This window comes from Balaenoptera ricei, chromosome 1, assembly GCF_028023285.1.
Source record: "Balaenoptera ricei isolate mBalRic1 chromosome 1, mBalRic1.hap2, whole genome shotgun sequence".
Lineage (NCBI taxonomy): Eukaryota > Metazoa > Chordata > Mammalia > Artiodactyla > Balaenopteridae > Balaenoptera > Balaenoptera ricei.
Window position 1 is genome coordinate 154,796,204 of NC_082639.1, and position 14,275 is coordinate 154,810,478.

Genomic DNA, 14,275 nt, shown 5'->3' on the forward strand with positions numbered 1-14,275 from the left:
AGAATAACTTTTCAGAAAAAAAAAATTCATTGAAGGAACTAAGGATGATTGACCTGGAAAAACGAAGTCTCGTGGAGGACACGGTGGATGTCTTCGAATCACTGGGAGTCAACAAGTGGAAGAGAAGGACCTGTACTGTGGCACTTCAGACACAGAGAGGACTGATGGATGGAGGTTTCACACTGTATAGTGAGCAGAGCTGATTGAAAAGCCACAAGTGAGTAGCTCATCCTTGAGAGCATTCAGGCAAGGCTGGTGACTGCCTCTCAGAGACAACCTATAGGCGACTCAGGGGTCAAGCGGCAGATTGGACCACAAGACCTCTAAGTTGCTACCAAACTGGGGATCCGGACTCATTTCCTAATTTTGCTTTGAAGTACACCTGAAGAAATGAAAAACAGGTGGTCACCAACTTTCAGGGAATTGAAGTCTGTTTTCTTGCCAGTTATTTTTCTGCTACCATCAGTTTCCATAAACCCTGTGAGAAGACATATGTCCTCCCTCATTCTTATAGATCCAGTTGGATTGGAGATGACGGAAGTGATGGCACAAAGCCAGACATGCCTTAGCGCTCACTCCGCACTGTCACCAAATGGCCAGGCGTCAACCTTGAAGCACAACCCCTATGCTGGTTCCTGCAGAGACAAGAAGAAAGAAGAAAGAATAGGCAGAGCCTTTGGACTTCAGGACTTGTGATCCCATTTTTTCCTCTGTAGCAGTTAGGACTTGGCAATACAGCCTGAGGCCAACAATACAGCCTGTCCTCAGTGGCTGAAACAAATGAGGGATTTAGGATTTCAGAGAAAAGTGTGAAGAGAGACCATGCAGAGCTGGGATGGCAGCTTCAGGATATGATCTGAGAGCCAGGCTCCTCTGTCTTTCGGCTCCACCATCTTCTGTGCACAGAGTTCTGTCCTTTAGAGCTTCAACCATCTCTTCTGTGTTGCAGGCAGGAAAAAGGGAAGAACAAGAGGCAAAAGTGGTGTTCCCACCAGTTTCAAAGAGCTCTCCTAAGAGTCTGCCCCAAGGTTAGTGCTCGTTTCCCTGGCCACACCCTACCGCAAGGGAGACTGGGCACTTTGTCACCCAATAAAATCCAGGGTCCTCTTACTAGAGAATTAGGAGGCGAGTACGGGCAAACAACAGCAGTCTCTTCTACTTTCTCTCATGTCCCTCTGTCAGGATAGTGGAGGTTGTACCCCACTTTATAAAGATGAGAAAGCTGAGAGGTGGCCAGGAGGACCTGCACAGAGCCACAGTGGGTTGGTGGTAATGTCGGTGCCAGCACCCAGCTCGGGGCCGGTTTTGAAAAATGATGGAAACATAAAAGGCAGAAACCCATGAACATCTGTGGGCAAACAGCAGCTGTGAGCCCAGGGCCATCTCTGTGGGGAGTCAAACTGACAGATGAGAGGGGCTACAGAGGGCAGTGAGAACGAGGGCTGCAGGATACAGGGCTCCGTGTCATTCCCTGGGTTGGCAAGAGCTAGACAGCTTTGGCCTTGGCTCAGTTGGGAGAACAGATGGGCAGGAATTCGGCACAGCTTCCAAATCAGCCAAGCAGCAAAGACTGCCTTCTTTCCCTGTGTGAGCCAAGGCTACAGCTCCCACCGGTCCCAGCCAGCTGCAGAGGCCCAAGCCTGAAGACCATGACAACTTGGCCAGGACTGTGCCATGCCCCGCCCACTGTGGGAGCCAGGAGGACAAGCAAGTGCAGGTGTTCCTCCCAGCAGTGAGGGTGACACCTGGGTGGGGCTGCCCACCAGGTTCAGATTTCTCTGTGCAGGGCGAGCAAGCCTTGTAGCAATCCAATCTCAGCCCTGACTCCTTTGGCGCATAGGACTCAACTACTGAGACAGCCAGCCCGTTTGATTGAGGCCCAGACCTCTGTTCTTTCTTATGCTCTCACCTCCCACAGGAATGATGGCAACGTGGCCAGAGGTGAAAGGCAAATCCAGGGATTATACTGAAATGCAAGCAATGCAGAGGGAACTCCTTCCCACATCTGAAGAAAGGAGGGTCCTCACAGAAACAAGGCAAACGATGAGGGGACAGGAACGCGTGTTCAGCTCAGAAACAGGACATAAAATACATAGAATTTTATTGCAGCTCTGGCTGGAGCATATGGTATAAGAGGAAGAAATACAAGTCTTTAGAAAGAAATGCACTTTGTGCTGTCAGCTAGATGTGGTAGATTCACGGGGGAGGGATGGCTAGGCCCCAAGGAAAGGAGAGGGGGCTGTCTTCTCTCTTTCCCCTTCCAAAGACTACATGAATTTTGGATTATCTGTGTATCTACTCCCAATTCACTGACTCTGGTATTAAAAGCAGACTGAAATTTGTTTAGAATTCTACTTAGCTAGAAAAGTTTTTCTGAATGAGACTGAAATTTGTTTAGAATTCTGTTTAGCTAGAAAAGCCAGAAAAGCTTTTTTTGAATGGTGCAAGGATGACTACCATAACTCCTTTAAAGAGAGAAGCTGGGGAAGAGATGGGAAGGAGAGCGGGGAAGGAGAGGGCGGGCCAGCTGTGAGGGCCCCACCCCCAGCAGGACGCTCCCTGAAAAGGAGCAGTCTGTGCATGCCCACCACAACCCTCCTCCGTGAGGCTCTGGCGCCCTGCAGCCACCTGCAGGTTGCACAATGAGGCTCTTCCAATGATTATAAAGAACCCCCAGCCCTGTTCCCTTACCCCAGGCCTTCTGTAATCTTGAGACCCTAGACTCATCAAAGCTACACTCTGCAGCCTGAAGATCTGTTCACGCAGCCGAGGGAAGGCTGGGCAGAAGGCAGCCAGCAGGCTCTCGCACCACCTGCCTCCCCTCCTTCCTCAGTGGCCCCCACGAGGGCACAATCAGGGCTGGGAGGCTTCATGAGCCCCCCTTGGCCCTCTGGGATGTGAGGAGTCAGCAGGGATTCATACCCATCCTGCCGGGACCATCTGCACTCAATTATAAGTCCTTTGGAAGCCAGCAGAGGGCTGTTAAGCTGCCGCTGGTTCTCTATGATTAGCTAGTTCTTGTCTTTTGAATACTGCATATGGTGCAGCCAGCTGCAGAAAGCATTCATGACTCAAAGCTTTTTTCCCCTCAAAGAGAAAAGTGCTAAGTTGTTACTATGGGAAGAAAAAAAAAAGTTTAAAACTCTTTCTGGTTAAGTTCCTTTTCCTACCTTAAAATTCTACCTCTTCCCAGGATTGGGATCATTCCTTTGTCTATTTTCTACCAGCACTATATAGGTACTTGCTTACTGAAGATGAGCCTTGATAAGAAATATCAACATTGTGTATAATTCCAGCTCAGTTGTTATTATCCGTGGTCCAGTAGACCCTCTTCTCTCCCTTATTTTGTGTGAGTGAGAGACCTGATGTTAAGGCATGCTTTTAATGAAACCACTCCAAAAAGTCAACGCTTTGCCATCAACTCAGGAGCCAGGGCCGCTGCCGAGGCTTACCTTCTTTCCCAGGTGCTGAGCCAGGAACAGAGGCAATACTGCTTGGTTCGCACTTGAAACCCTCAGTGTTCTCTGTAGGCGAGAAGCAGTTAGCTGGCTATAAGCTAGCATTGAAATCAGTAGGGATGCTTAAAAAAATATGTATTTCTGGGGCTATATCAGAGACTTGAAATCCAGGTTCACATGTGAGTGGAGGTCCAGAGAAGATGGAGATTTGAGAGTCTTGTGAATAGTGATAATGAAAGCCATGAAGTAGCTACAATTCACAGGGAAAAGAATATGGAAATAGAAGATGGGGGTAATCAGAGTCCCTTCTTCCTCATATCTCTGAACTAGGCAAGTAACTCGTTTCTTTTCTCATAATACACAGGCTCAATGGTAAACACAGCACAAATATGCCAATAACCACAGGGCACTCTATGGATAAAACAGTTCTCTGTAGAGTGGATACATGTGTATGTATAACTGATTTGCTTTGCTGTACACCTGAAACTAATGCAACATTGTAAATCAACTATACTCCATCTTAAAATATATATTAAAAAAAAATGTTCTTTGTAGCATGAGTTTGGCTGGCTTAAGCCTATAAATTTGCAAAACTTTAGGAACCCATCTATATATGGAATGAATAGTTCTACTCTCCATGTTCAGAGAGAAATAAAAATGCCTATTCAAATATCTAGCAGGAAAATTACCCCAAAAGTGATTTCACTATTTTTTTTTTCCTGATGAGCAATTTTAAGCATGTCCAAGAGGAAGAAAATCTGTACCAATATGGGTTGTTCCATTGAGCCTAATGGGAGCCACATGTCTCACAATCTGAGAAGGGAGTTACAAGTTTGGAAAGGGAGAAAACAAAAGGAACCCTGTGTTGTCAGTCTGAAATTGGAGGTATGGTGTAAATTCATGGTTTTCATTATATGGATACAGAAATAAATTTAGATGTCGTGGGCACATAGGTATGTGTATACATATACACACATGCAGATATTCCCAAACTCTGACCACTGAGATGGCCTGGGACCAGTGGCTCCACAATAGTATTGAGTACACTTAGCACTCAAATCTTCGCTTTAAGATAATTTTCCACTAAAGAAAGCAGGGCTGGAATAGGGAAAGTACAAGACAAACTTGGAATGTCTTACAGTGTCAGAAAATAAAGAAATGCCCAAGAAAAAGGGGGATGTGTCAAGAAGACACAGGAGCCAGCTTGAATGTGTTCCTGCTGGCCTTATCTGAGACCATTTAAGCATCTAAAGGAATAACGATAATAACCAATTATAACCCACTGAATAAAAAACGAAGAATCCATACTCGTAATATTAATATAAATTAATAAAGGGGGAATGAGTGATTCTATAGTGAACAAGTCTGGCAAGCACCACCTTAAACAAGTGGTCAGTTAGTGTCATAATGATGGGACAGGTGGAAATCATGCACCGCCTGAAGAGATGCAGCGAGGAGGACGCAGCCATCGCTTCTATGCTGCTCCTGCCAAAGACGCATAAACTAAACTTAACCTAACCTAATCTGACAGGAAACACCATCCAAAATAACTGGCCTGTAATCTTCTAAAGCGTCAACCTCTATTACTCAGCCATAAAAAGAAATGAAATTGAGTTATTTGTAGTGAGGTGGATGAACCTAGAGACTGTCATACAGAGCGAAGTCAGAAAGAGAAAAACAAATACCGTATGCTAACACATATATATGGAATCTAAAAAAAAAAAAAAAAAGGTTCTAAAGAACCTAGGGGCAGGCTAGGTAGACGCAGACGTAGAGAATGGACTTGAGGACACAGGGAGGGGGGAAGGGTAAGCTGGGACGAAGTAAGAGAGTGCCATGGATTTATAATATACTACCAAGTGTAAAATAGATAGCAAGTGGGAAGCAGCCGCATAGCACAGGGAGATCAGCTCAGTGCTTTGTGACCACCTAGAGGGGTGGAATAGGGAGGTTGGGAGGGAGACGCAAGAGGGAGGAGATATGGGGATATATGTATATGTATAGCTGATTCACTTTGTTATAAAGCAGAAACTAACACACCATTGTAAAGCAATTATACTCCAATAAAAAAAAATTTAAAAATTTTTAAAAATTAAAAAAATAAAGTGTCAAGGTCAAGAAAGCCAAGAAAAAGCTGAGGTACCATTCAGAATAAAGGCCACTACAGAGACATGACAACTCAAAGCAGTATGTAACTCTGAACTGCATCCTTTTGCTATAAAGGTTATTACTGGGACATTTGGCAAAATCTGAATGGGGCCCAAGGATTAGTGGCAATTTCCTGATTTGACGGTTGTTTTGAGGTTACATAGAAAAATGTCCTTGTTTACATGAAATACATACTAAATTCAGGAGTGATTTTTAGGAGTGACAGGCCCAGCAACTCGGCAATTTATTTTCAGATGATTCAGGTTCTGAATTTGTAATTTTTCTGAGAATAGTTCAATTTTTTTTTTTTTTTTGGCCGCGCTGCGCAGCTTGCAGGATATTTGTTCCCTGACCAGGAACTGAAACTGGGCCTCGGCAGTGAAAGCACCGAGCCCAAACCACTGGACCGCCAGGGAACTCCCTAAAAATGTTTTTAAAAGTGTAACTTCTTTTCCTTTTTATGTTATATGACTTAAAAAATGACTATAGCAATGAAGACAGTGATGCTGAAGATGAATTTGCGACATCAAGAATTTCACAAAATTATTTCTTGAAATAAAGTACAAATTAATGTTATTTTATATAATGTGATTTTTTAAGTATATATTTTCACTAAAACATTTAGGAGTTAAAAAAAGATCAGTGAACGAATGTGCTCTTCTAGGTTGAATTAAAATAGAATATTTAAGGTTTAAAAAAGTTTGGCTGGGGAAAAATAACAGTTTTGCAAAACCTGTGCGATCCAAAACTAAGATGATATTCAACAGCAAGAAGTATTCCAATTTCTCATAACCAGTTCTCACAAGCAAAGAAGTGCATGCCTCACTTTAAGAAGGTGTCAAATAGAAACAGGCAAATCTGAAAGAATTTACCAAGTGTAATAAATTAGAGGTGAAATCACAACAAAAGAATTTATGGCGTACAAAAAAATTCACAAGTAGAAGATTCCTTCTATCAACTTCTCAAGAGTCCCATGAGCTCTCCTCTGACCTCTGAAAGATGGGTTTTACCAAAATCTGGTTTACACTGAACTTTTCAGGTATATATGATCTGAAAAGAAAGAAGTATCTGATAAGAACCTGCCTGGTGCTCCTTCCTTGTTGCAGCCCTTGTTTGTGTAAGTGATCAGAATCAGGTCCAAGTGACAAAGAATCAAGCATGACATATCACACCAAACACCATTTCCTGTCCAACCAATTCTCATCTCTCTCCAGTAATGAAGAGGTGGACGTTCTTCTTGGACTGCAGCATGTGCGCAGCCCGCTCCACGCCGACCACAGCAGCCAACCTCTGGGCATCGTACTTGGAGTAGAGGACAGTGCAGGTCCAGGCAGCTTCCTCGCCTCTGGTGGTGGCTTGCAGCATGTTACAGACGTCACTGTAGAAGTGGGGATATGTTGGCAGTTCGTAGAAAATCAGGTTCCTGATGCCTTTTATTGTGTATCTGTTAGAAGGAGAAAGAGAGGCTATGTCTACATGAGAAATTTTATGGAAAAGCCACCAAAGAGTTTTACAGGGACATAGTCACTCTCGCTGTTTCATGCAAGGAGAAAGACCATGGCACAAATAACACCCAGACCAAAAGTTACTCTAATTTGAGCTGGAGGGGCTCATTTTTTGTGACAACGTATTTGAATTCCTAATGTTTGGCTTAAGATAATGATAAAGTGAATTTGCACTTCTTGAGCCTAATCTGAGCAGCCTGAGGTAGGGTGGGGAAGAATAGTAGACAAGAATTAGAAATCTGTCGCAGAAAATTTGAAAAGCAGGCATTTCCAATTTAACATTATCCTCATTATAATCAGGCAAAACAGTGTTCTATAATGGAGATGAGGTCAGACCCAGTACATAAAATAAACTGCATAAACTGTAAATGCACTCCCATTAGTCTTTTCTTGTCATTCTGTAGACATGTTAACTCCATGGCAGATGTCCCAAGTTCACCCATTTACAAAATCCTGCCCGAGGACCCATTAGGCATTATGGTAAGGCAATTAATTTCAACAGCTTCCTCGCTTCTTTCCCTGCTGCACAGGGCTGCATGGTTGGGGGCGGTGGCGTGCAGACCCTAGGGACTCGCCTTACGGTTCAGGTTGAGGTCAGTCATTCCCTCTTGGGCTCCATGACCAAAGATTTTATACGTTGACAAGGTTCTGATTTTTCCTGTTAGACTCTCATACAGGGCTGATGTCAGACTCCCTCGGGAATTTTATTTTATTCATGGACGATAAGTTTTCCTTGTCTTTTTATCCCTTGGCTCATCCTGATCTCTCTGGAGACCCTCCTCTTCCAAAATATAACTGCAGTCCATTACTTGGTTCATCTTTCCACATCCTCTTTCCATAAAGGAATTCTAATGGCTAATGATGTTGAAAAAACACAGTTCTGTCTCAGTAGTTATCAAAACAAACAAAAACAAATAGAGAGTTCCATTTCTGCTTACTATGTAGAAAACTCAAGAGAATACTGCTCCCATGCTAACAAGAAAAAGATAATCTACAACAGTGTTCCTTTTCTTGAGCCTAGATAGCTGATGTCACCGGGCAACCAAGTGAACTGATTCAGCGGTGCCCTGGTGTGTGTTTAACAATGGATTCTCAGTGGGGGAGGACAGGTGCTGATTTGAAGCATTTGCCAATTTCTGTGGTGTAAATACTCCATTTCAAGCTACCAGTGTCACGCTGCTGAACTTGGAACTGGGAAGAGATGTGCAACCATACCTTAAGAGCTGGTATGAGCCAGCTTCAGCCCATCACTGACTGAATTCCAAAGAGTGACAAGATCATCTGAAGAAAGACAGGACATACGAACCACTTCACCCTTGGCAGAGCACAGTGGGGAAGAGGGCAGCTGCTAAGAAAGTGGGTAGGAAGAAAAAAGCTACACTTTTAACAAGTTCTTAAAGGGCAATTATGGGCTTGCATGACAGTTCAGAATCCCTGGGATTCCTGGACACTCCTTTACTTCACAGTCATGAGGTCTTTTCCATAGGTCTCCACTGGGAGCCCTGGAGAGGCTGGAGGCAAGGCAGAAGACCTGAGACACCCCGATGGTGGTGCAGACATGAAAACTCACTCTCTTCCCAGAGTCATGTTGTATATGAAGCTAAAGCCTGAAGCCAATGAGAGGGGCAAAGGTCAACTGCTGGGGTGGAGTCAGAAGCAGCAAAACTGTCTGCCCTAAGGGAGGGGCGTTAACCCCCTCACCCCATCCCTCCCCACCACAAGACTTACATCCAGTAAAAAGGGCAGTCTGTCCTGGGGAAAGGGCATGAAGCCTGTTCAGCCCAAGATCCCGCACTGATGTAAGCAGATGTTTGCCACCACCGCAGAGAAGCAGGGAACTCCTTCCCACCAAGACCCCCCAAAGAACAAGGCAGAGGCTGGCCACCATGGAGGGTGGTGCAGGAACCCTGAGAAAGCGCCAGCTCCAAAGGCCAGGATGGACAGAACCTGCCAGCATCTGAGCCGGACCAGGAGGAGAACACCTGCCCCACTTCAAGCCTTGGGGGAGGAGCGGGCAGGAGCAGCCTGCTGCTGGGGGTGGGGCAGGAGCGTGGGGAGAGGCTGTCCCTCAGCACAGGGGTGCAGGGCGTGGCGAAAGCTGAGAGGGGAGCAGGGCGCTGACACAAGGCCCTCCAGCTCTGGGCCCCACAGTGGGCCACTGTCTGCTGGAGGAACTGGCAGTCTGTGGTAAATAGAAGGTAACTATGGTAACAACCAAATCCTAACTAGATTCACAACTGCCACACTAGTGGCCTGACAGAAGAGGTGTGCCCAGGCCAACTACTTACTCAGGCACTACATTCAACTGACAATTACAAAAAACACAGAAAAGCAAGAAAAAGACATTAAAACCATGAGGTATCATTTTGACTATCAAGTCACTGGAAAAAAGCAGGGTTTTACAGAAATAGGCTAATGGAGTATAAATTATTGTGAGTGTGTATTTTAGCAAGGAGGGGAGAAGATGGGAGTGGCAACACACAGCAAATTTTAAACTGGGTACAGCTTTTGAACAAATAAGTTTTCCTTTCCAAATTTATCCTAAGGAAATGCCTAGGCAACTATGCCATCAACTATGCATACGGACGCTCTTGGCATTATTGTATATAATAACAGAAAACAAATCAATATGCCCATTAAAAGGAAACTGGGTTAATTACATACCCATACAATGTAACACTACGTAACCATTAAAAAGGATGCTATACACACCTTAAAGATTACTTATAATTACACAGAAAAGGTATTTTTACAATGTAAAGATTTAGCAGACCTACCTTGACCAAGTGATTACATTTAGTATCACCAAAAATGGGATAAACTGACACCCTGGGCCTCTTGAGGAGATGCAGGGGGAAGTACACAATATCCTCTATGTAGAATTCTTACTAAAATAATGTTTAAATCTTTGGTCCCTGAATTCTGATGCTCACTGAATCACCTATTTGTTTTTTAAAAATGCCTGTAATTGGTCCCCATCCCCAAACACCATGATTTAACTGATACTGGGGTATGACCAGGGCATTCAGATTTTTAAAAGCTCCCCAAGGGGATTCTAATATGTAGCAAAGTTTGGGAACACTGATCTAAATAATAAGAAAACAGACAAATCCAGATGTGGGACATTCTACAGGAAATTGGACTGTACTCTTCAAAAAATATCAGTATCACAACAAGGAACAAAGGAAGAGAATTATTCTAGATCAGGGTTTCTTAACCCTGGCACTACTGCCATTTTAAGCCAGGTAATTCTTTGCTGTAAGGGCTGTCCTGTGCACTGTAGGATGTCTAGCAGCACCCAGGCCGTGACCCGCTTGAACCACTAGACCACTAGAATAACCCTCCAACTGTACCAACCAAAAATGTCTCCAGATATTTCCAAATGTCCCTTGGGGAGCAAAACTGCTCCTGCTTGAGAACTGCTAAAATAGACTAAAGACACATGTCAAACAAATGCAATGTAGGATTCTTAACTAAGTGCTGGATTTGGGGGCGGGGGGTGAGAAACAGCTGTAATAGTCATTTTGGGAACAACTAGGAAAATTTGCATACAGACTAAATATTAGATGGTATTACTGCAGTAATGTCAAGTGGTATGTTAATGGTGTTGTGGTTAGATAAAAGAATGTTGTTTTTAGGCTCTACAGGCTGAAAGATTTAGGAGTTAAGTGTCATGAAGCCTCCCGTAATTTACTCTCAAATGGTTCAGGAAGAAAAAATAAAGATGTGAGTGGAAAGAGAGAAGGATAGACAGAGAATGTGGGTGCATGAGAATGCGGCAAAATGCTAACAGCTGGTGAAATCTAAGTGGAAGGAGTTAGAGATGTTCACTGGGATAGTCTTACAATGTCTTTTGAAATGAAATCTTCCCAAATAAAAAGTTGAAGCAGGGGCAGGATATAGTAGAACTATATATATATTAACTTAAAAATACATCCATAACATACAAATATATACCAAAATGCTAACTTATTTAAGCTTTTTTTCAATAAGCACATAAAACATTCAAGATAAAAGAAAAAAAATCCCAATGTGTACATTGTGATCCCAATTTTGGTATCCTTTTTAAAACGCCTGTGTCTGTGTGTGTGTGCATGTGCACATGTTTTTTACATTAAAAAGACAGGAAAGAAATACACCAAAATGGGTATTTATATCAGTAAGATTATAAGTGATCGCATTTTTTTAACCTAGATTTTCTAGGTTCTCTACAATAATTGTGTAATACTCTTATAATGAGAGAATTTTTAAAGCAAAATAAAACAACAAAACCAATTCCAATAGGTATTATATTTAAAAACCAAGAAAATCTCTCTTAGTACCAATTCGTCCACAGTAGAGACTAGGCATCTCTTGGAAATAAGAGAACGTGACCAGAACCTCTTCAGAGGGGCAGTTAGTACCAATTCCCATGATCTTCTGCACCTCTTCCCCTGCCTTCCTCCTCTCCTGTATGTGCTTTGGGTCTTCAGTGACCCCTACAAATATGGCGTAACACTGTGACAGGACCTAAAACTAAGGACATTCTAGATGTCTATGTTACCTGACAACTGTTAAAGATAAATGAGGCACCCACAACTGACTTGCAAGGCTGGCTCCTGCATACGGTCTATAAAGACCAGGTCTGTTACTTCTACAACTGGGGTTCTCCCTGGGGCAGGGAGCACTCAGAAACACCCCACTAGCATTTCCCTCCTCCAGAAATCTTACCTCCAGAGTTTCTGATTGCCCCCTGCTTAAGAATCCTCCTTCCTGTGCTAACCCACTATAATGCTCAGAGAAAGAACTGTGAACTGTCCTCCCCTCAGGAGGGCCATCATGACCAAATGCCCATCCCATCCTAAGATTCTACTGGTTTCATCTCCCCAAAGAAAACAAATCCTCAGGTTGAAAGTTTTTTGCTAGCTCACAAACGAACTGCAATATGTCTAACACTGCCTACTTCCATAGAGAATATAAATACAGAATTTTAAAGCTGGATACTAAAGTTTAAAATACATGTACTTTTCCCAAGGTCAAATGAAAAAATCAAATCACAAAGACACTGCAGATCAAAATAGCCATCATCACCTTGGTGACCTCTCAAGCAAAAAAATCTATAGCTGGGAACCTTGAGATAACTGGCAGTTGCAGATTATCTCCATTCAACTCAAACACCCACTAACCTGGTCGAGGGTATAAAGCAAATGGCACATGTTAGGTTTGTCTTTATAGTGACTTTGGGGACAAAACAGTTTGGTCAATAAACAAACAGTGTAAGACAGGAGACTGTCCTGCCTACTTAAGAGAAAGGGCTCCTTTGACATCATGCCCTCTCCTTGAAAAGCTGCTACTTGAGAGCAGTCCTCATCCCAGCTTAGTTCACACTTGCTACAGACAATCACGCTGGGAAGTTTTCCAATCCATCCACTTCATCTAAAGGACTTGCTTTGATGTATCAAGCTTTTGGAAAACTAAGGGCTCTTTAGACCTGCTGAGTGCAAACTCCCCCAAAATACCATTTCCAACATGAATGAAAACAACAACTCACTGGAACAAAGCAAATGATGATGCCAGCAAGAAGGCATTCGTTAACACTCTTGGGCCAAACAGCCTTGTCTGGGTAGCCAAGATGAAGCCCAACAAACGCAAATGTAGTCATTCCTCAACTCTCCACTAGCAGATCATCTAGGCAGCAGAATACCCAAAGAAGTCATGTCATGCCAGCCTGCTTTGCTCCGGCAGGCTGCTGGATCCCTCCCTCCCCGTTCTGGTAAGGAGAACATTTCGGAGGAACACCATCCTAATATCAGCATAAACTAAAAGGCAATGCAATGCCAAGGTGCATCATCTAATATGTTCCAAAGCCTAGAGGATTTCAGGCTTAGATGTTAGGGATTCTCTGAGGAAACGTGCCCCTCATTAGCTTATGATTGAGAATTAATAAAACAGTAAAGTCAGAACTTAAACTCACTGGACATTATTGTGAATCAGGAAAGAAAAGGTTATAGGATGCAATTTCCAGTCTCTCTAGGTAAGAGCTTAAAAGGGGCTTTTACATTTGGCAGCAGAGAGAATTAGCAAAACAATAAAATAACCAAACTCTGGGGGCACAAAGGGCTGCAACTATCCCAAATAGTAACAGAAGGCTCAATATTACTAACACTCTAATTAGAATTAAAAAAAAAAAAAAAAAGAAAAAAAAGGCCAATCCAACTTATTTTGTCAAAGTCACATGGTGGGGAAGCTAAGCAAACCCTGAAGCCCTTAAATATTCAACTCTAAGCCCCTCACCTTTTGCTTCTCATAAACTTCAAGGAGCCCCTTAGTCCTGGTTCTCCTTGGTGCAGAAGTGTGTGTGCACTGCCTCAGGACAAAGGAGAACTTTCTGAACACTAACACTGTACTCAACTTCCATCTCCACAGACCACACAGTCCCCAATGTTTCATCTGTGCTTCTACGACAGGTTCCTCCCTTTCCTGTATTCAGCTGAGTTGTCCCTGTCGAGAGCTGCTCAGCTCTGTAATGTCTTTCTTGAGGGGTACACCCACAGCTACAGGAGGTACCCTAAGTATGGACCCACTCCAGATCTATATACAGGTTATGCTGTAGTCACTCATTCGTTTCTACCACCTTTTCCAACAATGCCCATTTTGGAAGAAAACCAACCAACCAATCAAGAAAAGTCTGTCCAGCCCCCTAAACTCTGGCTTCTCTGCAGGAAGTGAAGCAAGGGAGGACCTTATAACACAGCAAAGCCCACCATGCACTTGGAAGCAGGCCCTCCAGAGAGGACACTTGAAACCTGGCCCTACTTTACCTTTTGTAGAAATGGAAGCGCTCTGTGAGGAGCAGGAACTGCTTCTCTCCTTGAAGGAAGAAGTGTCTGGCCCTGGAGACACCAGACTTCTGGGTGTACTCGCAGATATGAGTGAAGTTCAGTTCCTCCTTCTTGAAGTAATTTCGGAGACGCACAAAGTCAAAGTAGGAGGGGACATAGATAAGCGTGTGAGACATGACTGCATCACGATACTGAGGCAAAATCTTGTTGACGAAAAAGTTAAACCTGATTTGGAAAGGCAAAGGGCAAAGTCAGTGGTCTAGAGGTGAGCCATAGTATCACTGCCAACTGCATGACCCTGGGCAAGTCACAATCTCCTTCTACCTCCCCTAAGAGGCCAGTT

The 14,275-nt window shown here is 43.6% G+C and overlaps 1 protein-coding gene across 1 annotated transcript in view; it reads right to left on the reverse strand.

Annotated features, from left to right (window-relative positions):
• Positions 1-6,249: 6,249 nt before the first annotated feature.
• Positions 6,250-14,275, reverse strand: part of UTP25 (UTP25 small subunit processome component) — a 29,406-nt gene continuing 21,380 nt past the window's right edge. Inside the window, exons 11-12 of the mRNA XM_059904407.1 lie at positions 13,912-14,157; positions 6,250-7,050 (exon numbers count right to left, since the gene is read on the reverse strand). Coding sequence (XP_059760390.1) covers positions 6,807-7,050; positions 13,912-14,157 — 490 coding nt within the window. The 3' untranslated portion in view covers positions 6,250-6,806. The remainder of the gene's footprint in view (positions 7,051-13,911; positions 14,158-14,275) is intronic.